General features: G+C 36.7%; 1 protein-coding gene and 1 long non-coding RNA gene across 13 annotated transcripts in view; one reads left to right on the top strand and one right to left on the bottom strand.

Moving 5' to 3' along the window:
* Positions 1-26169, bottom strand: part of LOC149034448 (uncharacterized) — a 39886-nt gene extending 13717 nt beyond the window's left edge. For 2 of the 3 annotated variants that reach the window (XR_016183056.1, XR_016183058.1), the window contains exon 1: positions 26066-26146. This is a non-coding gene — a long non-coding RNA (uncharacterized LOC149034448). Of the gene's footprint in view, positions 1-8332; positions 9011-26065 lie in introns of those variants that run through there. The other variant, XR_016183057.1, reaches the window with a different exon arrangement.
* LOC113682766 (uncharacterized) lies at positions 3804-26668 on the top strand. Of its 10 annotated transcripts, none has more exons than XM_027199950.2 (4): positions 3804-4126; positions 16451-16532; positions 22270-25068; positions 26092-26668. In XM_027199950.2, exons 1-4 carry the CDS (start codon positions 4061-4063, stop codon positions 26148-26150), a joined length of 3006 nt encoding a protein of 1001 aa, XP_027055751.2. In that variant the 5' UTR covers positions 3804-4060; the 3' UTR covers positions 26151-26668. The 10 variants fall into 10 exon arrangements, with proteins under 10 accessions (XP_027055751.2, XP_089050430.1, XP_027055750.2 ...); XM_027199949.2 differs by lacking the exon at positions 3804-4126 and adding an exon at positions 12662-12895; XM_089194301.1 differs by lacking the exon at positions 3804-4126 and adding an exon at positions 14980-15099.
* The last annotated feature ends 725 nt before the right edge of the window (positions 26669-27393 follow it).

The raw sequence follows: 27393 nt of genomic DNA on the forward strand, positions 1-27393 counted from the left end.
TCCAAATCTGATAAAACAAGACAGAAAGAGCTCGAATTTTCAAAACACTTTACAGAGTGTAATTTGTTATATCACAGAACCTTTCAACCCCAAAACGTTTTCACTGCATGGAGGTATCAAAGTCTTTTTGCTCTAACGTAAGAGCTGAAAGAGTACACCAGCGCCAATATCATTCAGTGTAATCCAACATGTCAAACTGCATGAACCGTTCAAAAGGGCGCGATAATGATTTTATGATTGGAAGTCACGTCTCTTCTTATATTGTTTTTATCTCTCCACGTTACGAGAACGTAAAAATAGAAGAGTGTCGAGTTCCAACCATTCTTGTTTTCTTTGGCAAGACAAAGTTCCGAGTACACTTTCAAAGTGAGATGAACAAATTTTAACTTCTTTGAGATCACTCTCCAAGTTTGTCGTGTAGCAGCAAATAATTTTCCATTTTCGGGCTCACATTATTTTCCTCCATTTGGCCGAAACTTTTTAATACTTAGGAGTGACAAGTATCTACTTTCTCCTCACAGTACCACCCCTGAATCAAACATTAAGGTCATGAGAATGAATAAAATGATCGCCAAATTTAGAAAATCTTGATTGTTAAACAAATTCTCCATTTGAGTATCTTAGCAAATGTATAGGGAACAGAATGGGGAATATGTATACTGATGTTTGGGAGTCAGCCTTAAACGAGCGGTCTCCAACGTGAATTGCTTTGTTTAATACTTTAGCTTAAAACTATATCTTCTATTTGATAACACTTTCATTAGGGTTAGAAAGGATAGTCAATCTCCTGGGTACCCTGAGAACTTAACGAAAAAAAAGCATTGCGAAGCGGTAAAATGACTGAGTGCGTGCAATTCAACACTTTGTAAGTTTGGCACAACATCTCTTTGCAACAATAACGCTCGAATTTTCAAATTTAGATATTTGAGGAAACCTGACTCCGACAGCAAATTTTTCACGTCTGTACTTTTTATTGAAAAGCATGACATTCGCAAAATTTTTTTAAGATAACTGTAAAGTATATTTTTTAATTGCTTTTTTTAAAGGCGTCACCAATGTACCTGCTTAAGTTCCTGATAATCGATCTTTACTAAGGTAGGAATGCGAAAATCAAAAGGGCCGGCTTCGTTCTTTAACTGCCTCACCTACGAGTATCGCTTTTGCTTCTACAATGAAAAATTTTCACCAGCATAAATTCACATGGTAATCCCAAAGTAGTGAACACGGAAATATTTCATTTAAAGGTCGAGTGTACACTCAAAGTGGAACTGTTATGGGCAAGAATTGAGCACGATAAAAGCTTGCATGATGGGAAGTCACGTTTTTACTTACAAACATGAAATTGTCATTATTATTCCTTTAATAACACTGCTTACCAATCCCGTCTTACAACACTGCTAGAAAATGCTCATGGAAGAAATTTCCTTTAATAGTAAAAAACAGTTTGGCTAAAATTTTAATCCACGCAATGTCATCGCTATAAATCCAATGAAACCTATATTTATCTTATCGAAGCAAGGCGCATTTTCAGATGACCTGTTAACATAAAGCAAATATTTTCTTGTAGGTATGAAAAACCTTTGAGATATGGTTCTACTTTGTGCCAGTTTACACGGAGCTATATTGAATCTACGATATTCAAGAAGCTGTAACCCTCATCACATGCCTCTTTTCTCTGTGAAAGCACAAGAAGTACTTAACAGCAATTCTGCAGGATTGAGGCCCGACTTTGCGCACGTTTAACAATTTGTTTTGTTCTGCAAAATCTAGTTTTATGTTGCACACCTTCGTTTTCTATATATACCATAGGCGATCTTTTCTCATTTGCATTTGATAATGGTGACATGTCTCCGACGAAACGTCATGTTTTAATAGCGTTGCTTTTTATCCTAACATGCATACATACATACATAAATACATGCATACATAAATACTGGTTGATTGTATAAATGCACTTAACTATTCGTGAGAAATACTCACAAGCTAATTATCAGGTTTTACACAAAGGATACATTAAAATAGAATGAAACATAACGAAGAGATGTAATATAATAATAAAAATTGTGTTAGTTGAGTTATAAAATTACACTGTTTAAAAATTCGTTACAATAAATATCCTTGAATGTGTTATAAAATCTCTCGTTACCATTCTGCAAAAGAAGGAAAATTCCTATCTCTGTTATTATTTTTTTATTATTTTTCCAAACCTTTCACAGGCCTCCAGAGATCAACAGCTGACCACTATCGTTTCATTCTTCGTTAATCAATTGACGCGAGCTTACTACAAAACGATCGGTTTCGCCAAAAATTACAACAAACCCGTGGTGCCAATTGTTAAATAATCACAAACTGTAAAATAAAAAAAGCATCTCCAACAAAGATTGTACTAGCCTTTCGATCCCTTTGTTTTTATTTGTTTCACCGTTCAATGTTTGCATCTGAAGTTTTTCTAAAGTGTTACTGTCAGATCCATCCACCGAGGATGAGCACTTTCAGTTTCCTTATATCGGGGATCCAAATCTGATAAAACAAGACAGAAAGAGCTCGAATTTTCAAAACACTTTACCGAGTGTAATTTGTTATATCATAGAACCTTTCAACCCCAAAACGTTTTCACTGCACGGTGTCAAAGTCTTTTTGCTCTTACGTAAGAGCTGAAAGAGTGCAGCTAATATCATTCAGTGTGATCCAACATGTCAAATTGCATGAACCGCTCTAAAGGGCGCAATAATGATTTTAACCAAAAGACTTCGGGTTCGGAAAAATTGGGCGCCCGATGGTATATTTACTGGGGCAGTGAAATGCGTCACCTCATCTGATACCTTTCACAGGCTTCTTGACCCTTTGATGTCTTTGATGCCAGGGATACGTGAACTTTTAGTCTCTTTGAACAACCCGACTCCTAAAATTTTCTTAAAATAGACCCTAGATGCTATAAACATAACCTATGGCAGCTTATGACTTCAATGGGAATGACTGATTACGAATTTTGAAGTTAAAAATAATTCACAACCTAATGTGCCAGATGACCCTCCCACAGGAAAAGAAATAATTGTCTTGTAGAGCCTTCAATCGACGTTTGTTTCCTAATTACTAGATTTCATAACATGATTCTTAGGAGAACAAAAGTTCATTGATTTCTAAACATGTATTAAATCACGAAGCGCTTTAGTTGAGTATTTTACGTACATGCTGTGTATTGTTCATCAACTCTTGGAAATCTATCCGGAATGGCAAAGATTTCTAAGTCAGCCTTAGAAGTAGGCCGCTTGAAGTTATTAGGATCAAATGACACCACATAAAATTGAACAAAACAAACATAAAAGAAAATACGGAAAATTGAACTGAATTTGAATTAATCTTTCAATGCGGCCGCAAGGTTTGCATTCTAAATACATCAACAGAAATAATACAATTGTGCTTTGCAAAATTGTGGATTATGACGTAAAGAAAGTTTTGACTGAGTCGGTTTTCGCAAAAAGTTTTCAAGCGCAAGCAAATTAAATGGTCTCCAATGCCGTGCGGTCAAACCAATCAGATACGGTTGTTTTGTGAGCGCGTGGTGGACAATGAATATCGGCGGGAAATCTGTTGACAACCGTAAGAATTCCCGCCTTTTTTGATTTAGCGTGCTTTTACGAAACTAATCGCTCTGCATGGTCACTTTCGCGATCAATTTTACGCGAGAAAAAGTCACGTTTCCGGCGGACGGGATTTTTAACCTATCACCCTTTGAAATAGTTTGTATTCTTTTGCGATTGACACAGGATTAATTAGATAAACCACAAAAAACATGCCACACATTCATCTAAATATTACTCCGCTCGATCGTCAAACTTTGCAGCTAAACATCGGGCCACAAGTTGAAATATTAATATTGGCTTCAGCTGAAAGCATAGATGCTATCTGACGGAATTTGAACAATCCTCTTAACCACGAGAGGCAATATAGCAAAGAATGCTGATTAAGGACGCAAACTCCATTTACTTACCATTGACAAAGAGCATGTACAATAGTAAACATTGAACCTTATTGCTGTGCACAGAGGTAACTGTACAAAATGAGGACGTGGTTCCGAGGCCCCCTGCTTCCAAGCAGAATGAGTTTAAGAAAAAAGAAGTCGAAGGTAATTCTATTTACTATTTTGTGTCTATTAATTGTGTAAAATTTGGGAGAAATTTTGCCGAGAAATCACAATCGTTTTCAGCAGTACAACTGATGAACAAACGTGACTTGTTCGTCCATGACTGTTTTTTCGGCGAGACTTTGGGTCGTATAGTTAGTTTGAATATATACCACAAAACGATGTTTTCGAGACAAATTGAAACAAATCCAGGTCCTGCTATTCTTTACCGGCTGAAATGATACCAAATTGTGAAAAATATACGCAATATTACTAGATATTGTTTTCAAGCGGCGCCTGAGCATGATCGAAACGTGAGCACAACGACCCTGGTTGCTTCCAAAGAGGTCTGAATCGGAACAAAAATTCGCAGGAGAAAATTTACATCAACTGCCTTAAGACGTATACAAGTTTCTGGAAGAGTAATGCAGTAGCCTCTTGATGTGAGTTTTAAAATGTGCTGGGGGCGTGAAAAACCGATGTTAAGTATTTCATCTCAAGATTTATCATAGGAGCATCTGTTAACACAACAAAAATCGTAGTAAATCGATTTTTTAGAAGCATTAAATTATTGCTTACGACTGAATGACTGATCAAAAATACAAATGCAAAAGAAAAAAAACTTATAGCACCAGGAAAAAATTGGAAGTCACTTTGTCATCGAGTTTTCCTGTTCTTTGCTAATTCTTAAACTATTCTAAGTGATCAAATCTGACTATGTTATCACAGTAACGGCCAACATACAAAAGAATATAAGGCAGCATTTGACACTAGTAAAAGGTAACGTTTTCTTCTACGTGTTCAGCAAGTGTTATTCCTAGTAATCGGAAGAAATTTCCAAAGCTCGGATTAGGCGCATTTGTGTCTACTTTAATTCTGGCTGGTATGGAAAATGTGCAAATACACTTGGGAAGAGTCTCAATAGATAACAAAAGGGATTAGCAAAGTTAGGAAGGAAGTACGTTTCAATGAAAAAAGGCACAGAGGATTTAAGGATGTCAGTTGATAATGACCAACTGCCCTTTCTTATACCGGCAGCACGTAAAAAAAGGGAAAAAATGAAATTATTTTTTCCAAGAATATCTTTTAGCTTGGAAAATCTATGTTCAGGTTTTCTGAATTTCTTTTTTGCGATTTCGGCATGGATTCGAGGGATAAAATATTCAAAACTCAAAATTCCTTTGAGTATGACGGAATACGCCATAGCTCTTTTCTACAAAACCAGCAATAATTCTAGTATTCTTTCCTGTTTGCTTACTTTTATACTTATTCAAACGATCTCAATTCGTAACAAATATTTCAATCAATTTTCTTCAGTATATATGTTGTGGTTCAATTTTATCCTTGGTTCAAATTTTCTTTTCTTTTGTTTCTGGGTATTGTAATGTATGATAATGAGTTTGAAACAAAGGAAAATAGAATTTGAACTAAGGATAAAATTGAACCACAACATATACATACAGCTATCTAATATAAACAAAAAAGAAATTTTTGGAAATTATTTCATAATTTCATTTTCCGTCTGAATGGTCCTTAATTATATCGATGGGATCTTTCTTATTTTCAAGTTCACTTCTAAGTATACTGATATTTTCCATTGTGAAAAGTTGAACGATTGCAGCAGTCTTTGAAGAACACTTAATCAAATGCTATTAAATTTATTGGCAGTTCTCATTCTATTTTGCTTCCAGAAATGTACTTAAACTTTTAAATTGAGGAATGCATTCATCGTGCCATCGTAAGCGTGAAAGGCGCTCTCAAGAAGATTAAGGACATCAAACCCTTTACTGTATTAACCCTTGTTTCCTCATGTTACCATGGCGACTTTAACCCATGTACTTCCGAATTCCGAGTGAGAAAAATACGATGACACTAGAGATTTTTCAAGGCTGGTTAATAAGGACAATATTCGACGCCTAAAATTCTTTAAAACTGTCACGATAGATAAAATTAGCTCACAAATATGCAACACTGAAGCGTAAAGTCAGAATTCTGCGTTATTTTTGGCAAGCTTAAATTGCGTGTTCTTGGTGGAGGGCGCTATGCTATCTTGCTTCATACACTCTTTCAATATCGTTAGCTAAAATTAATCAGCAAAAATAAATCAAATGCTACTTTATGTTTGTTATGCTGCTTTTTCGTTCGATTTTCAGGTTTCTTTTTTTAACAGACCATTCTGGCGGTTGAATCCATCACTTTTTTCAATCAAAACTCAACTTTTCTCCTAATTTTGACGATCTCGGAATTCTTTCTTACTTAATGTGACATTAGGTAACACTGCTCATGAATTTCTTTTATCCATAATACTTCAAAATATTGCCTGCCAATGAACTATTTAAAATCATGCATTGATAATAACAAAATGCTCTCTCGTAATTTTTTTTTAGGTTTTCGTTACACAGGTTTAAAATTAGTAACGGACATTAAATATTTAAGTATGTTAAGCAAGTTATTTAGTTTTGCGGGTTTTGTGCACAGACACAATATACCGGAAATCAAAGCGATGGGGCGCCAGAGCCCAACCGCAGAAAGGTTTAACATGTATAATTATGTAACATGAATTGTTAACTGCAAGCCATCTCGTAACTACATTCGCTCTGACGAAGGACTAACGCTCGAAACGTCAGCTTTAAAACTCTTTACAGTGGCCTATCTACGTTATGAACTCAGTTGATAATACCAAATTACCCTGATATACTCTCCCACCGACGCAGCACCATAGTTTTATCAAAAACTTACGCTCTTTATTCACCTCGTGACTATAATTCAAGCAAAAGTAATCGAAACTATAACAAAGCAAGTTTTTTTTCGAATATGTTTCCTAAATAACTGATTTCATCTTTGCTTATATTCACGTACTTGTTTATCCAGGCTTTAATTAATACACTGCATCCCTACTAATACCATTTTGACTTTTAACAAAAGAGCTGACGATTTCCTTTTACCTAGATCATTAATTGGAAGAGTAATTCAATTATATTTTTAGACTTTTTGCCATTATAATTTGAGTAAAAAATAAATCAAGGTTGGGTTGACAGAAAGCCGAAAGGTTAGGAAGGTAATTTGGCAAAGAAAATTTAATAATGCTCTGCACGAAATTGTCATTAATTGCGCTCATAAATGCTATTTCGGGTATCTTTTGAAAACAGTCAATAAAAATAATTGAGTTGTGAGGACTCCTGTCGGAAAGAGCAAGTTTGAAAAAAATACCATTGATATAGTTATTCAGTGGAAAAGCACGCGATGGTTGTTTAATTATCATCAAGTGTCTCTCTCTTTTTTTTTCATAAGAATGGTTTATACAAAACCTTGAAACCCCTTTATAGCTACACGTACATTCCTGTTGCTAGTAAAATGACACAACCATAGATGTAAGTTAAATACAAGTTGTTCTTTATCAGTTAAAAAACTTTCATTAAAACCGAGCTCTTTTTCACCTCGTGCCATAACACTCGTATTTCAATTTTCAAAATTTTGAAGGAACAGGTTTGTTTTGTACCTTCACCTGATTTTCTTAAATAGCACACCTAGCAATGATATAAATTCTCCTCGAAAAAACGGTAATGTTGAATTTGTAAAATGTCCATGAAAGAACCCATTTTTTTCGATAGCAAAAGATAAGTGTCTCTCTTGGCTCGACGTTTTTTGACTGAGTGCAGAACATCTCAATAGCTATTCTTCAACATCTTTTGTACTTAATACTTCATTTATATCCTACGATTTTTACACGCTTTATCTTCTTGAATGGGTGCTGAAGTCAATCCGGTCGATCCCGACAATGTCATACAAAAAATATGAGGTTATGTCTTTTTTGTACTTTGCGGAGACATAACAGTGAGATATGTCAGTCGATATCACTGATAAAGACTGTCTGCGCGGTTAAAAAGGCGTTCTCGAGTTTTAGGCCTCAGGTAAAAGGATAATTAATTTGGCCTTTTTGGGAACTAAAGGTCCTTGATAAATTCTAACCATGAATTAAAATCTTATAAAGTCATAAGTCTGAATGGAAAAGGTTTACTGCGTGATTCTAAACTAAGTCGACAGGAACTCTACTTAAAGTACACTTATACTTATTGAATACCAAGATATTTTACGAATATACAGGGATGCATTTAATGATTAGATATGTCTGACTCATCGAATAGCACAACAAAAAGGTAAACTAAAAAATGAGATGATCCACGCCGAAACCATCAAGATCATCTAAACTTTATCAATGCAAGATTTTTGTTTATTTATTTATTCGTTTTCAGTTCAATAACAAGCAAAAATAGGGTGATTTCGACAGTCACCAGGCCACCTGCCAAGTTATCATTCCCAAAGAAATATTAGTTCAACTTTTCAGTAATGTTCAGCACATTCCCTTGCTATCTAAACATATCTTAGAACCAATATCTAATATTTGTAATAAAACAGAGGAATACACATTTCATTTCAAAAACTAGTCGTGCGCAACAAGAGAGCACCGAAAAAAAATTCTTCGATACATTTTCACAATGTTATAACTTGGCTTACAACCGCATGTTCATTTTGAATATTCACTTTCTTCGCCATGGGTTTCAAGAGGACTCCGTATTGAATATGTGTTATCTTGTTATTGTAACCGTGGCAACAAATGTTACCCCCTTAAGCGACCATTCTGAGTAGTGATCTTCGGCAGTTGTGAAAAACAAGTAAACATCTGCTTTCAAAATAAATCATAATGTATTACCAAGAATTGATATCAATGTAGAACAAGCACAAAAAGTCTGAGAAAAAACGAGATGTCGAACTTTGGGTATTGTTTCAAAATGCAGTTTTTATCAAAGTATGGCTCAGTTAACGTGGTAACGAAGTGCACGTCTTGTGGTGGTTAAATGGCTGAATATTGGCAGACGTGTTCGGCGACTGTTGGGAGACGAAAATAAAATAGTCAATATAAACATTGTATCAGTCTGTATTAATTTTCACAAGTGACAAGTTGGTTAAAAATTACTTTATTCAATACGGATTTATGGGCTATTTCTCTTATGCCTTAACTTTTTCAAGAATGTAAGTCTTAAAGACAGATATCAAATAACATTTTCCCGGACACTGAAGAGAACAAAGCCAGAAATGAAAAGCAAGCAAAGAGGTGATCCTCGCAAATGGAGTCGCCCCAAATTTAGCAATTGCATAGAAGAATCCTTAAAAAAATTCAGGTTCGACAGGATTCGAGCCCGTACCTTCTACGCACTAGTTGGGCGCTACAGGTACTAGCAACTGAGCTACGAAGCTACATGTTTAAAGCAAGGAAAATTTTAGTGATTAAAAAATTGTGATCAGAATGAAACATCACTATGTGACTTGCAAGACGGCAAACAACTTCGGCTCGCATATAAAGTTACCACCTTTCCCCTTACTTTGCTATCTTCAAAAAGAAAAGTATTTGAAAACAGATTCGCGACGTCAATGAAAAAATGTGATAAGCTGTGATAATATCTGTAAGATCAGTCATTTTATACCATAAAAGATAACCGTATGTTTACGTAATTAACGACTGCAAAGTATATTTCTATTAAAAAAAATTTTGATTTCAACGTGAAAATGATGCTAGGTTTACTTCTGTAACAATTTAACGTTCTACATTTTCTAAATGCAGGGCAAACAGTTAAAAAAAACATCAGTGTTTGACCTCTAGCATTACGAATAGCTTATAAAAAGACGATTAGGGGATTGGTGTCTCTTGTTGCAAAGGATTAACATCAGATATTTCAGTCTATAGGAGCCTTGCAAAGTAAATAAAGGCTTTCTTTGCCTAATCTAGTTACCTTGTTAAAATCAAATCCTCGAAGCACTGATGAAATCAGCGAATCACGATCAAACAGCACAGATTTTCTCATAAAGAAATGACAACCTTACAAGCGTTTGAGCAGAGAGCAACGCTTGACATCAAACAACTGGCGCCTCAAAGATGGAGGAAAAAAACCAAAGCTTGCATCGCATATCATGAACATTTAACGACTTTATTTCTTGGGGGAGTTATTCGGATCATTCTTGGTGCGCGTTGAGCAGTTCTTAAATCAAAATCTGATTTTCTGGTTTCATAGTTGTGCCGACTTAGCCATGCATACATGACCTACAGCATTTTGGTTATACTTTACTTCAACTGTTTAGCCCTTGGATGCTCTAAAAGCCTCCAAACTGTTCCAATACAAAGTAAGCACTGGGTATTACCCCTTCAGTAACCGGTTACCGCGTTAGCAAAGGCCAAGCTTTGCGCTCCCTGTTTGCTCTTGCTTTGAATACGCGCAAACATGGGTGAATACTTCAAGAGCACGCTGATAAGTTTTGATCAGTTGGCGGGCAAGATAAACATTTGGTTGATAGACAACCAGACTAGGTAGACAGACCACCCTAATGCGGTTAAAAAGCTAACGTTTCGAGTTTCAGCCTTACTTTGGAAAAAAGTAAAGGGTTGTAAGGTTGTGTCAGTGTGTTAATGCACTCGACTATCAAGGTATGATATTAGAGTGAGCCTTCAAAGTATAACTTTTTTGCAGAGTGTAACCTAAATGTTGATTGCATAGGTGTGAGCGCAATCAATCGGCTAATGACTTTAATTTTACTATTGATTTTTTTAAGTGAAACCTAAAGGTGAAGGGATAGGCTTTTTTTTTTTTCTTCTTTCATTCTTACGTGAAACTCTATTATAGGAAAATTTGCAGCGTTTGAGAGACTTGTTCTCGTTGAAGTATGAAAATAATTACCAAGTCTTGGTGGCACATGCGCAAAAATCTTGATGACCAAATTGTTACTCGTCGTCTGAACTTTACAACAATAGTCCAAATTTTTAATCATGACTCAACAGGAAATTTCTTCCTTTTTATAAGAACAATTCCAAGAATTTTTCAGGGAAAAGTAGACCATTCTTTAACTTCCGATAAAGATCCAACAAAACATGATTTCGAAACAATCCATGTCCACAAACCTTAATGTACTCCTCTACAGAAGGCCAATTTGCCCCTTTAAACTTTTTCGTTGAAAAAATGGAACCATTAAAATCAGAAACCTAACGTCCACTGGATAACCAGATTATGTAACCTATCCTAAAACGATAAGCCAGTGGGTGCACTAAGAGACATACATTTGAAAGCGGCCGAAAAAGACAGTGCGGTAATTTTTTGGCGGGCCGACTCGAATACTGACATGAGGTTTGTCGGCAACTTTGCGGCACCTCTTTATAAATCCAACCTATTCAAGGACCTTGTTAGTAGTAAGCGAACAACTCTCCATTTTTCGCTGTTTCAATTTCGCAAACGGTAACAAATCAATGTTTAACATGGATATCACACCTTTATACAACACAAGATTGAGCAAGGTAAAGATGGCTGCTAGAATACCATACCATCATAGGTTTATATCACATTTCTGATCTTCTTAAAGGTTTAGTCCAGTAATTAAGTTAATACATTCAAATAGCTAGGAAGCTTATATACCTATGTCTAATAAGCGAATAAACAGGTAATGAATAGAACTAATTAAAGGCAGAAGGACTTCAAGGATCTAAACATTTTTGGATCACAAAACCGACGGAGGACCTGGCACTCAAAAGCTACTCGACGTAGTAGAACAAGTCTTAACAAAGCATTTTCAAAACAAGTCAAAAGAGTTGGAAAGGGAACAAAACCATAATTTTTCGTCGCAATAACTTCGTGTTTCCTTGCAACTAGCCAAAAATGTTTTTTTGTTGTTAGGTAAGAGGTGATCTCTTTTAAACCTGACGCACAACTTGTTTATGTACACGCCCACATGGTGTGACACATGTTTCTCCATCTTAAGACCGCGGTTGTAATAAACCACTTCGGATCTAAAACACTCAGTCATAATCGCTTTTGAAGGCAGGACGCAGGACGTGTGTCGCATAGGACCAAGTAATGTCTTAGCTTATCCCAAAGTTCTCTGTAACCAGAAGTAGAGCATCGAAACGTGGAAGCCGAAGGTCTAGGACTTCATTTCTCGTGGGAGACTTAAATTTCTCTGTTTCCCGCGCTCGTAACTGAAATGATTCGCATCTTTCTTCAATAATAAACAGGCTTAGAGGCTCGTTGGAATACGTTTGAATTTTCCTGCTCATTCTTTGGAAACCTGGTTGTTAAACTTCTTGTCCGAAAAGATAACATCAAAATTCACATAAATTTCCCTAAAAGTTTTCCTTTATAATCAGGACTTTTGCTCGTCGTGAAATTAACGAGAAACGCTTCTCGGCCAACGAAAAAAGTTAAAGAATTAGGCATTTGTATGGCTAAAAGTTAATGCAAGTCTAGTGATAATACAAGTGCTTGTTAATGAACACTTTTTCCAATAATCTAAGTTGTAATGAATTAATATTGTCTATACATACTAGTTGTACAGTGTTATTTCTTGCTAAGTGAATAATTTTCCCAACACAGATTTTCAATTTCAGAGAAGGGTCCATTTTACTATGTATATTACAATTGGTTAGGTTTGGAGAGTATGAATGCTGAACAGACACGCACCGCTTCAGCACGGCTAATTTTGTAGACTCACGGTCGCTTGAATTTATCTCACCATGAACACGTCATATCATTAACAAAAGAAATGCTCGCAACAAGATAATGTTTTGAAGTACGGTGTCGTGCGTTGCTTAGTCCTGAATTAACAGTGAGTCAATACGTGACTAATCAGACTTGTTAGTCAATGTTTGGTTGTGATAAGAGCCACAGCGACGATTGTCAAACTACACAGGAAAATTTAAACCAGACGAGAACGTTTAGAACTAAAGCATATTACGTAAGTAGATCACATATTTTGGTAAATTCTAAGCTCATTTGCGCAATAAGGATCAAACTTTCTTCATGATACTGGATAAAGGAAAAGCCTGTGACCCTCGACTGCGTTGTCGAGAAGTAAATAAATATCTTTCTTTATACGACATATCTTACGGCATCGACAATTTTCCTGAAGTTTGAAAAGTTAAAATTATTCATTAGAAACTGTTGAAATGCGATATTGAAAACTCTCAGTAAGAAAAAACAACTACTTGAAATATAAAATTCAGAACTATACAGAACTAAAGTTACGAATCATCACAAATAGGAGACGATTGAGCAGAAGGTTAAAAAAATTCACTTCAAGTAAACTTGCATCATAGATTTGATAGCAATTTATGCCCAGTGATCAGGGCATTAACAATGCTGTTTTATATCATGTTCTTATTCTTCGTTTATATTTTGTTCCCGGTGTGTGGCTATTCATGCACGCGCTAGCATGAATCACTGACTTATGCCCAACGTCATCGGCCCACATACAGTCAAGTACTTTATTCCTAATTTTTTTAATTCTTTCCTATTTACTTCCTTCAGATATAGCTACAAATGTCTACGGCCTCTCACGTTTCACTACGCACTTACACACAAAAAGTGATGACGGAACGATACAATTCTTTTGTAAATTGTTCCTAAAATTTAAATATAACCCTTACTTCAATTACTTTATTTACCTTAAACCATTAGACGACTGCAAACTCATTTCGATTCTCGAATAAACCAGTCTTATGTGAAAGTATTTTACTAGAAGAAGTTAAAGAGCACCGAAAGTTTTTCTTTCGTAAATTGCGGCGAACTCGATGTTGCGACCGTCAATTATGACTTTGTATAAACACAATATACTTCACAAATCGGTCTTTTTGATGCAATCAAGGAGTATTAATTTTCAAAGCAAATAGGAGGTTTCATGCAACACTGCATTCTCGGCAAAATCAAAAAAAATATTATAAAGGATTCAGTAGCGAAACACCGCCTCTCCGGTAATTCAAAATTTGCGTAACAATGAAATCTCTGGTTTAGTCATGAGGCTGAGTAATCAAATATATCTGCTTCCTAATTTTCATATTCTTTGTTGTCACAAAGAGAAATATGACATTATGGGAAAATTTTCCGACTGAAGCATTTCAAATTAATCAAGAAATGTGTAAACTTTCGTAAAGTTTTCTCTGAGCGAACAGTTTCTGCGCTCTTCTGTTTCAATGAGTACGTGATGTGGTATCGTGTTGGTTGAGAGATGAACAATCAATATTCACAGAATGCAGACACAATTATTTCGGTTGAAAACTTCACTTAGTCCGTAACCCACGCGACAGCTCTAGAAAAAAGGGGGGTCATTCGACTAAAGAAATATAACTCTTATGATCTAGACATGAACACTCCCAAATGATGATCATACTTAATCTTGATATGACGTTTGAAGAATTTGGGAAATGATCAAAGACAAGGAACAGGAGCAATCAATTTTTTTTTTGAAAAGCAAGGAGAACAAAAATTTATGTTCTGTATTTTGTGATCAGTACTTTATCAAATTTATCGTCGAAGGCAGGTTATTACTTAAAAGAATTGGAAAGATGATTGCCTACAAGACTGAACACAACTGCACTGGATTACCTCCAAGAAAAAATTTGAGTTTTACTTTTCTTCGTCTGTTAAATTGATTACTTGCGCGATTGAATGAAAGTTTGAAACAAACAGTTTTATCTCAAAAGCTTTGCAGCTTACAATATCTAAAGGAAACCATCTAGAGCTCCAAACTTTACGAACAAATGACCGTAATTAATAGTGTAGCTGTTAATAAAACATACAATGAAAGAAGTTTTCAAGCATAGATTTGCGGATACTCTTAGGACTCCACAAATAATGAATACGCTTCGCACCTTTGTGAAAGCATATAGAACGGTGAAAGTTTGACACATCGTCTTAAATTTCTCAAGGTTTAAATTCTCAAGGGTTTAGTTGCCGTATTGTGACACAAAAGAGAAAAAATGCCTTAAAAAAATGAACCGGAAACTGATCTATACATTCGGAGGGGTGTATTGAGGTTCCAAACAAAACGTCGCAGCTTTGTTCCCAGTGCATTATATCAACATGCTCTTGAATAAGGAAGGTGATTAAACTCTGATTATTTCGTCTTAAAAGCAAGAGAACACATCAGACAATTCAGGATATGTAAGTATAACTTTTCAGGTAAAAATTCTGTCATTTCCTCATATTTTGCTCTCTCTTCCTCGTTCCCCAGAGTCTCAGTCTGCGCTCTCTAAAGTCAAAAATTCGGTCTGACATAGATTTAAATTCGTTGCGAGCGCTAAGTGGTTTCACTGGTATGAACCGATAGTATTTAAGAATCTCTGAGTCACTCTGTGAAAGCTTTTGAACTACTGTCGTAAGAAAATGCTCTTTGTTAATTTTAACATTCAATTCTAAAAGCTCACTTTCAATATTGTAAGGAAATCGACTCATGAAGACTCACCCAGACCAAGAGTGCACTTTCAACGAGCACTCTTATCCAAATACTTTCGAGACAAATACATTTGATCTTTCAATACTCAACATTGTGTTCGGTTAACATAACACAGTAAATTAAGTTTTATCTGGCAGGTCAAAACTGGGCCCAGAAAGAAGTCGCCATACGCACGTTTCCGAATTTACGATTGTGCACGGGAACGAATTCTAACCAGTGAACACTTCAAAACATTGCGAAGTCTCCTGAATGTTTTGGAAGCACTCAGCTTACGCTACGTTGCCTATCGATTTCAATGCACGTCGATGTATACCGAAATTAAAGGCTTGTCACTCAATATCAGGGTTAATGAATGGAAAGAAGTCACGTTTGTTCGTTTTATTAGTTTGGTTCCCAACTCTTGTGTGTCTTTCGATATTTCCCAATTTCCGTCTCGAAAAAGAAATTTAATACTTAGAAAAACAATGATTCATTTTTTATAATTAGGTACTTTAGCATTATCAACCTAGTTGACGATGTAAATTGACCACCATAAGGAGTTCCAAACCTGAAGTTTCGAGAGTCAGCCCTTCGTCATTCGCTCTGACGCTAATACTAAATTACCCTGCTATTCTCTCCATCGACGTAGCACTACAGTTACTTTAGAAACTTACCCCCTTTATTCAATTTTATAATAAGTTTTTGTTTGTATATGCGGAAGGTTTCCAGGTGACTGACGCAGTTGTATAACCTTCGGTTTCTCCACAGTGACTCGCGGCTGATCCCAAACTTTAAACCTGCCAAATATTTTTGGTTTTCACAATTTCAGCCACAAGTTTCAATATCCAAGAATAGCGCGCTAGTTATTTTAAGCCGGTAGCGTTAGAATTATCTTCAAATTTGCATCCGTGCTTTCGTAAACGTCTTTTCCTCGAAACATGGACGTATGTCTGCAATTTTGTTTTTCATGACGGTCCGTTCAGTGTTTTTTTTGGACAGCTTATTTACATGAATTAAAGTCATGGAGAGTTCCAGATTGCTGATCTAACCAAATACTTTCTCATATTCATTTTTTAACAGACAAATTCAAACAAAGAAAAAGGTGGAAAGTCCAGCATGGTGAAGGTTAATAGCCGTGAGGAGAGTTCTACTGATACACTAGGTATGTACCAAACAAATATAGTTCTGAGAAGGAATGCTATCTGATTTAGAAATATTTCTGTAACCTTTAATTTTGGTCTGATAGGCTTTATCCTGTAAGTTAAAAAAAAATTATAATAATTGTTTTATCCAGAGAAGGTTCCTTTATTCTTCAGTGAAAAAGTCCTTATGCTTAATTTTGGCACAATTTATCCTCGATCGACTTTTCTCGCACGGTATCATGGTGAGTAATGGTTAATAATCAGTTGATTCTTTCGAATAAAAACATAACTTAGTAGAGACAATCTTACTCACTCACAGGGAACGGAATATCACCAGATCACATCTTTTAATCTCGCGTTCGTACGCTCTCCTTGCTGCATGAATTAAAGAGAATTTGTCGAAGAGTTCTGCCATTTGTGGAGCACTGACAAGTCTCCTCACCGCTATCAATTTGAATTACTCTGCATATGGTGGGCGCAAAAATTTTCCATCGAAGGGAAAAGCAAAGTGAGCCTGTCTCAAGCGTTTAGAAAAATTTCTTCAATTTTGTCGAAAAGCTCAATTTGGTTTCGCGAGGAAAATTATTCACCATGAGCGTGACGACAACAAACAAATAATGAAATTATAGACACATGACACAAAAATGTTTAAGAAATTATGGAAATTATGATCAAAATGACGCGAGAGAGTCGACAAATTCATGTCTCCGACGAAAACGAAATTTCAAGAAATTTCAATTTCGGAAACTTCCGAATGCATACTCGGTCATAATCGGATCATACCGAGACACCTCCAACACGATAATTCTTGCTTTCACGGTTATTCAGATTAATAAAGCCAACCAACAAAAGGATTTTATATATTCTTTTATTGTGAATGTAAACTAAACCCTTCGCTACAAGACTGCTCTCTTCGGGTATTGCGTATAAGGATAACATAGTGTCTACAGTGAGAAATGTAAATTGAACATGCTTCTACTCCCCTTAACTGCCTCGATTCGCAGATACAAAGACACTGATGAAAACATCAGTTCGCACTTCATTAACATAATTCTAAAACGTTTATTGTGTTTGGTACAAAGAGGACGAGATCGTAATAGATCGAGAACTAATTAATCGGACCGTAATGACTTATTGTTATATTTTCTAAAGAGTCTTCCCAAGGCTTACCCCCAGTGTCGCAAGTAATCCTTTCAAGTCAAATAACCGTGAAAATGTCATTCGTGTAAAATCCTTGTATAGAACCTCGTTGAGACAATCAAAGCTTGGAAAACCACTGAAAGGAACAATTCTACAGAATTCTACAACCTTCGAAACTACCTCCAACGTTCAATGGTGACAGGATCGAAATTTGGCGATAATTAGTCAGTAATACTATCCCGATAGATTATCAGGATTTTCGAAGGAATAGTCGTTGTGTTCACTTGGTTTACGATGGCGCAGACATATTTAAGGCACCGAATCTTTGATTTCTGAGTTGGTAAGTTGAAAATTTTGCATCAGCATTTTATCAAATGCAATAATCTAATTTTAAACTCCTTTACACGTTATCATCTGCATTTATCATGGAATAAAGGATTAGTGGTCTCGCGCAAAAGGTTTGATGGCGGAGAGTAGAACACAGTAATTGTGCTCAGCCAATTCGACTAGTTCAAACGAAAACAAAATAATATTTATTCTTCTCTTCGAGGTTTGAATACTAGTGAGGTCAGTTTTATAACACAATCACAAAAAACCAAAGCTGTTTCTGTGATTTCAAGTAACATGTACACTTGCTTCAGAAACACTGCACACACTCTACACAAGTTATAAAGAGTTATAAAGCTCTAAGTGGTGTATGAGATGTAATCCACACTATAACTCGCATAATAAACGGGCGCAAAGATCTCAGATCCTTGTTGAATCAGACGGAAGTAATAGTCATATTACAACAGCTTTTAACAATAAAACGCTTTGGATATCAAGGGGAATAATACACAAACTAATTCGTGATTCATGAAACTGTCTGCCATTTCTCTATGTTTGTGTCGAGTCATAAAAACAATGAGAGAATTTCACTGTTTTTAAGCATCGGGATATCGGTTAAAGTACAGTTTCAGACTCCTATGATGACTTCCGCACACGTTGCCTAAATGTCAGTCAACACTACCGACAACAATCCTTTTCCAGACTACCCTCGCCGCACGATCAGACAGCACCGGCGATCAACCTGGCTTCAATTCACGACCCAAGAGGTCAAAGAAGGGCAAATTTGGCAAAGAGTTGAAAAAGAATGCAAAATACCTAAACAATGAAATATAGAGCGAATCAAAACACTCCGTAAGGGAAGATATTACTCCATGTGAACGTGACTGATTCAAAAGAAAATTTTGTCGCCCATTTGAATGTGACTAATGCCAAAACAATGTCAACAATGGTCACGTCTCGCTTTTCAAATCCTCTTCAAGAATTTTTTCTTTGCTGCCATCTAGAGAGCGCCCAGCTTGACTCGTTCTCTTTCTCCTTTATTCTTCATTTTGTTAATTCAGTAGCCTGTGTACATTAGATTTTCTTTTGACATTATGAGGCAACAACGCTGACAATAGCTACTGTCAATAGCTACTGCCTTTGTGTCATCGCTCTGTGGAATTGTTGACAGCAAATTTTTCCATTTACACAACGAAACCAAAACAATACGAACGGACGTGCGAGAGTCAAACACTTCAACTTCTGTTTCTTTCCGGACATCAAATGATCAGTTAATAACTCATCAGTGAAATCATGTGGTCGCTTGTGCTTGAAAAGATGAGATTTCACCACATGATAGGTGTGAAACGGGGCGATAATGAGCTTTATCATGATCGTGAGGGCTTCAGCGACGAGGGAAACAATGCAATTTCTGGTGAGAGGCGATGGCTTTTGTGAATTTTAATATTTGATGTTGTTGGTTATCAGTTCAATTTGAGCTTCCGTTAAGCATCATGAAATGCTTAAATGTTAACCATATACTTGAAAAAATCAAGCAAAGATGTTATCTGAACTGTGCAAGCAAAAATATCGAAAATTATTTCCTGTTGGATTGACACGTACCTCCGCGCGAGACATCTTTTACAGCCCGCATACTTTGGTTACCACATACGGCTCGAAAACAAAAGCAGCTATTTTTTTAATCACAAAGGAGACATAATTCTCTGAGCTTTTGCTTTTATGAGTGCTGCAACTATTGAAACTTGCGCAGTGGATTTCCTTTAAATTGTTACTGACCTTTATCAGTCGATGAAACAAAGTTATTGATCTTTCTAACAAATCACTTATTGAATTAGCGGATTAACAGCTCATATCCTTGTTTCTCTCATTTGTAATGTATGCAACACAAAAGACGTAAAATGAAGAACGTTCCCTCTTTAATAATTCAGAGACCAACTCAACGTTTACCCATGAACTTAAAGCAGAACCTTTTTTAACCACTTGATGTCGGTTCTGGGTCACAGAACTTGGGCGCCAGCAATGGAACAAAAGGAAAAAAAAACTTATTTAAAATATGCGTCAAAGCTAAATAATCCTATCCTACGGATGTTTACAATTTTTCGCACTGCATACGAAAGAGATAGGTTTTTTATGACGCGAGCATAATTCTTTAAAAACGCATTAGACTTCCTGAGACTCACCAGTCTATAAACATTTAAACTTACCAAAATTTATGGCACGCAGATATTCTCAGTTATGTAAGCGAGTAGAAAAGCAAAACGCACAATTGAGCCTATGTAGTTTTCAGTGAGGCCAAGTGCAGTTATCTTAACATACAAAAAAATTAATATTATAAAATTAAAAAAATTGTATACCTCTTTATTCGACTTACACTGCCCACACATCATGTTTATAACAGGACAACCGAAGTGGTTCAACCATATAAATAATTTCTTGTGTCTCCCGTTGTAAGCTATTATCTATCAGCGAATTACGTCACATGATTCAGCAGGTGTCAATGCTACTTATCAAAACACTACTTGAAATTCATCAAGGCATTGGTTTGCTACAAAAACTCAATATGTATACTCGAATAGCGCCATATTTCACTCCATTATAGCCCTTCAAAGACTTGATATCTTCAACATTACCTCATGACGTTTCTGCACAGCGGTGCAATAACTTTCGTATTACGCAATTTGAGCGAAAGATATGGATGGCAACAAATTGCGCGTTCCAAGTAAGTAACACTGTCCATCACAAAAGTTTCTTTCCTTCTTCGCTTATACGCCATGAGGGGTAAAATAATTGTCACAGATCTTGCAGAATCTCTTAGACATTTGAATGTTTCTGTTATCAACTGTCTTTAAGTTATGTTTTGCAGTTTCACTTTGCCGCAAGGTTAGTTTGACCACAAAGATATTGAATTTGTAAGAAATGTTGCAAACCTTTCAGTTTGTTTATTTCCCGGCAGCTCTTTTTGTTTTGTAATATTTCACGTTAGCAGTGATTTAAAAACGAATCCTTCGTGTTTTTCGTACGAGGGAATAATGTTTTCATTCTTTTCTAGCCTTGTTAGACTTGCAGATTTTTTTCATATCTGGTTCAATTAACAATTTGAAAGACGATGATTCAATTATCTTAATCACTTTGTCAACAAGTAAACACAGGAAGCCTTCTTCCAAACATTTGCCTTGAGATAAAAAGCCGGAAAAAATGTATTTGTATTCTTTTTGGCTGAAAAGTGAGACACTACAGCAGTGTTGGCGAATTATTTATCATTATACTGTCAGGTGTGATACATGAGCAGATTTTTTTCAAGAAACTTAAGGAGACTACTTGATTAAATATTCTTCTTTCCTTGAAACTATTATCCTTTTCAACATTTTTGTTGACTTGACAATCAACTATTTAACGAGCCAATTGTTAAAACAGCGTGGGCGTACTTTCACCTTTCGTGTATCTACCTGTAGACGCGGTTTGAAACAAATTTTTACTAAAGTTTCAGTATTGTGCACCAGAATTTTTACTCTTGAGGCTTTTTGTTTTCTTTTACCCACAAACAAATAAAAATAGTCGTTCATCCAGCTAATTGTGATACTGCTTATGGGCACTTACAATTAGGAAATCTTCGTAAAAGCCGTGTAAACGTTGAAACCATAATTCATACCACCGGGGCAAAATATTCAAAGGCAGTTAAAGAGTAAAATTAAAAAGAATTTGTTTAATTACTTGGTAAAAGATGACACAGTTCAAGAAGCCTGAGCAATATTTTTCTGCCACTAGATTTAGATTTAATCAAACATTAGCTTCTAGGTTGGAGGACTTTATATATTGAGTCCACAAAGTTAGTTTTCAATACACACACTTACATATTCTTTTGGCAAGAGGAATTAGATAATTTATTAGTTGGTCTACTTTCTTGCAATAATGAATCAACGACGATCACGAAAGAACATTTCGCAATAATTCACTCAGGAGTTGAGATTAGATTCGTTTGTAAATTACACGGGTTAAAGGGCAACCTGGGTTCGCACCCGTGGAGCAAAACAGGAAATGTATTTACAAGAACAATTTACGTTGACTGAAAAACCATGAATCACATTCAACTCACACACAAGCACATACGTAAAGCTAAAAAATTAAGCTTCACATGATGTCCCCAAATATAAACGAAACATGTCAGTGAAAAATCTAAATTAACATCATAAATTCATATATTTTTAACCCGAACTAACCTGCAACTGACCAATCTATAGGAAAACCACTAGTATAAAGAATCATTTTTATTTTTCTCTCTCATTTTTACAGAGATCCCGTCTCCTACAGTCCCTCAAGGTGGAAAGCAAATGGCACTGCCGTCAGGAATGGATCCCAAGCGTGCCGCCGCCATGTTGGAAAGGCGCCGCGTATCTGCATCTGTCAATGAAATACGGGATTTATACAGCGCTTTGCAAGAACTTGTCCCGGGCAATACATCATCTTCACCTCAACATCGGGCAATTTCAACAGATATTAATTTTGAAAGTGTTTCATCTAATCCCACCTCTCCTAACTTGAGGAGAAGAAATGCTGAAAATGGTGCAAAAGACGCGCCCCGATCCCCGACAAGCGAGGATGAATCAACACGAGTTAGAAGGCTTCTTCCGGTGACCCCTGACTCACCAGCCAATCAACGCAAGTTAAAACCTAAGGTCATTCAAGCTCTTGACGTAAATGCTAATCATGGTTTAACCAAAGGAAAACGTTCCCCTAATGTGGGCAGGCGAGGGTCCAGTGGTGAGGTACTATTGAGCATACAAACCAGTAGACTGGGAAAACCATCGCCTAATATGGGAAGGCGAGGATCAAGTGGTGAAGTCCTTCTAGGCGTGCGAGCCAATCAGGTTAAGGCACCCAAAAGTCCTTTGGCAATGACAAGATGGTCTTCACACCTTGATATCGCTGATGCCTGTGAAACCAGGTCAACGGTTCCAGACTCACCAAATCCACTCAGATTGGACAGACTTGTCAGTCCAGAACGGCTTGGTAGGCGTGGATCAGAGGGAGGCATTTTGACCCCAAATATGGACAAAAGCGATAGAAAGTTTAGTCCCCTTAAAGTCAAGAGAAGGGGCTCAAGTGGTGATATCCTCAGCACGGAAAACATAGAGAATATATCCAACGGCCTTACGAGTAGTACTGTTACGTCACCACGAAGTGGCGCTGCGTTGGACATTGACTCGTACCCAAGACGAGGCTCCCTGATGAATGCACTTACTAAGTTTTCGCATTCCTTTAAAAGAAAAACCCCGCCAGCAAGTCCACAGCGTAAAGAGGCTGCAGATGCAATCGCAGCTCACCAGACAGTCGTTGATGGGCCTGTGCCGACCAAAAAGTTACCCAGACTGGAGAGTCAAATGGATATGTTGTTGAATTCCCTGCAAGATTTGCAAGGAACAGAAGAGGTGCATACGAATGCAATTGACACAGAGACCCCAAGGAAACACGATCAACGTCGAGGAAGCCTGGGCACTGAGATGCAGGAACTCCTTGGAGCCCTACATGAACTTTCTAACATGGCAACAAGCTCAGACTCAGACTCTATCGGTGAAAACGAGTCGAGGTCGAGGCGTGGGTCTGAGTTACAAGATCGAGTGCCGGTCCAAAGGGAATCACTTGATCAACTGGAGGCTTATTTCACAGAAAAGTTACGAGACGCAACTCGGGCTAATGCTTCAAAATCACCTTCTGAGCGGTCTTCTGAAAGTGAAGCCCTGCACTCGGATAGAGAAGATGCTGAATTGAGCCAAGTATCGTCCGAAATGTCCAGCAAGAAAATTTCTCTAGAAATAGGGATGGCCGATGAGGGAGTCGACATCGTTGATGGCCCCTCCGAAGTTCTACCGATGGAGTCCGAAGTTAAACGGAGTCCTCTGATGGAGGACCGTGAAGAATTTGCTAGCCAGGTAAACAGAAAACTCCAGGATTGGCTAGCAAAGGCAACTGCATTATCAGAAAGAGAAAAAACGGAACCAAGCGACAACTTAACGACGTATGATAGTGAAGGGGCAAAGTATGATTCCCCCGATTCCGACGAAAGTGACTACAACAAAGACAAAGAACCAAAGCGAATGCGACGGAACCTCTTCTCTAAGTTGTCACTTCTTCGCCGTGGTGACAAAGCCAAGTTCAAGCATCGCAGGACAAAATCTATGCATGATGTTACCTTTTTAGGTGAAAACGACTGTTCCCTTCAAGCTGAAAATTCTCAAAAGGCGATCACACAGACTGAAAAAAAGTCTCGGCGTCCAAGTGTGACCCGTTCACTGTCCATGTACAATGTTACGCTTCCGCGAAGTAAAAGCACTAAAACCCGACAAGTCAAAGAAGCTGAAGACTTATCACAGGCTACTCTTAATGCTGAAAAACCGCTCAAGCCACAGAGTACGCACGTTGTGGAAACACATACACCCGTAATATTGCCAAACAAAGGAAGCATTGTAACGTCGCAAGTGATTTCAACCTCCAGTAAAGATTATTGCAGTGCCCTTGATGCTAAAAATCTTTCGGTGGCTTCGGCAAAACGTGAACTTAATAAAACCAGACATAGTGCAGGGGATACAAACGTAAAACTGTTAGTACAAAAAAAACGATTGCGTCGATTGCCTACTAACTTGCCATTCTTTTATACGCCAGAGGCGGCTGATACTCGTTCCTGTAACACTGACACAAAGAAGCCTCCGAGAAAAACTGACGCTCAAATTAAAACTAAACAGTTAGCAAACAATCCTCCAATGGAAGAAATTTTCTACAATGAGAAGAAAAGTAACTCAAGAAAATTGAAAAAGGCCTGCAGCAATACACTGTCCTGTCCGCGTATTCTCGTAAACGAGAGCACACATTATTTTTTTGGAACGACTCAAGAAAATGGACATGGTGATAGCGACAAAGGTACACTGTTTTATCAAGGCTCATCCCAGTCTCCTTTGCGACGCTTTCCATCAGTTGACAGTTTCTTAAACTATACCAAAGATCTGCAAGGATGCGAGGAGCCTCGGGCGAATGGGTCTTGTAATTATGGACACGAGTTAGGAGCCGATGATGCAACAAGGAAGAATCTTTTCAGAGGTAAGAATTCTCAGTCATTTTATGTCTAAATTTTTGCAAAACCTCACCAAGTTTGTCATGAACCACCAACAAGCAAAGTGCTTTTCGAAAGTCACAACTTTAGGGGGTTCTTCAGAACCTTGATTTTTTTCCTACATATTCGTTGTAGTGTAATATCCTAATGATACATTTTTCAGTCATGTTTTAACCCTTTTGACCTTCAAGAGTAACTAGCAGCTAATTTCTCCTTACAGCGTAACTCCTGAATCAAACATTATGATCACAAGAATAAAGGAAATTATCACTAACTAGAGAAGCTCTAGATTGTCAAGCAAATTCTCCTTATCAGCACCTTAGGAAATGGATTTAGAACAGTATAGAGAATCTGCATTTTGATGTTAGGGTGAAAAAAAGTTCATATGAAATTTCATTGATCGTAACTCATTGGAAAGTAAAAGAAACAAGGGTTTGCATTTATGAATTCACTTTTCAGAAGGAATATACCACATATGCCATACTAGTTGCTTAGCAAACATCTATCTTTGACCAATATACTATGTGCTGATATGGTCATATTTGAATAGCACTCAGATCAAGACACCTAAAAATAATGACATGATGATTCATTTTCAAGCATCTGAAAGATTCTGCACATTGTCATGCTTTGTGTTCAGCAGATAACTTCCATGTTTTAGATCATGCCTCTACCAGTTTTCAACTTAAGATAAAAGAAGCTATTCATATTCAAAGAGAACAACCATCCTTGAATCAACAATTACACCATGTAAATCTAAAACTATTCCTTTAATTTTCACACTTTCATGCTTTACCTCTTTTCTTGTTGTCACTATTTATCATAATTAGCATTGTTCTACTTACTATATAATTCAACTTCCAACACTTTGTACATTAATTAACTGAAAATGACAGAAGTTTCTGTCAAAACATGTATTACAGACTTGAAAGTTTTGTCGCTTTCTTTAAATAGTTAATAGAAAAATTAAGATAAATGTCTCACCTGGTTTTCATTCCTTCTGTTTGCAGGTCAGTCACCATGCCCTTCTTCACCATCTCAAGTCTGGGGAATAGAATTCACCATCTAAAAATAGAAAGAACTCTATACAACACATTTATAGGAACGTTACTGCTTCTAAAGCACAAAAGACTTATTTTAGTCCTTATTTCATACAACCAATCACTTCTACATAAATTGTTTGCTCCTGTTTTGTTATCAAAAGGTTTAATTCATTTTTACCATGCAAATCATAGTTCAGTCATTGAATTTCAGTCATTTATCTCATTTGTTTTTATTTCATTCTGCAAGTATACAGTATGATATGGAAATTATTACATTTACTACGTATTAAATACTCAAAACCAAAGAATAAATATTAATTTTTATTTAGAATTTAGTAAAACAAATTACCCTAGCTCTCTAAAGATTAATTGAATTGCCATGCAGTTATGGTGTTTCTGTTCTTTGAGAAAGGAGAATTTATCCTCAAAAATTAAATTGCTTTCTTATGAAGCTTGGATTGACATTTGAAAAGACTGTTATACAGGTATAATGTAGTAAGAAATTCAAAATATCTCAATTCTACAATAAAAAATATACTCTCTATCGATTGTCACTGTTGCTATAGAGATGGATCACTCAAATAATTGACTACCTGATAAATAAACAGAATGGACCAAAGACAAACTCTCTCACTGATATATCTTAACCCTTTACACCCTAACATCAGTATGCATATTCTCCACACTGTTCTTAATACATTTCCAAAGGTGCTGACAAGGAGAATTTGTTTACCAATCAAAAGCCTCTTTCATTGGTGATCATTTCCTTTATTCTCATGACCTTAATGTGTGATTCAGTGATGATATTGTAGGGAGAAATTTGATGCTAGTCACTCTTAGGGGTTAAAGGGTTAATGACTTACTGCCTGAATAAATGACTGACCAGCAAACACACTCAATGATACACACACTGACTGACTGATGAGTAAAGGGGGTAAGTTTCTGCAGGAACTGTAGCGCTGTGTCTATGAAGAAGGGGGATAACAAGATAATTTGGTTTTATCAACTGAGTTGATAATGTGAATTCGTCACTGTGAAGAGTTTTTTAAAGCTGATGTTTTGAGTGTTAGCCCAGATTGAAAAGGATTGACTGACTATCTCTCTTGCTTACTCCCGCCCTGATATACCTTATTGACCAACTGCCTGTTTGACTGATGGTCTGACTGACGGACTGACTGACTGATTGACTGACTGTCTTAATGACTGATGGTCTGACTGACGGACTGACTGATTGACTGACTGTCTGAATGACTGATTGACTGACTGACG

Source organism: Pocillopora damicornis, chromosome 14 (assembly GCF_964200805.1).
Source record: "Pocillopora damicornis chromosome 14, jaPocDami1.2, whole genome shotgun sequence".
NCBI classification, from domain to species: Eukaryota; Metazoa; Cnidaria; class Anthozoa; order Scleractinia; family Pocilloporidae; genus Pocillopora; species Pocillopora damicornis.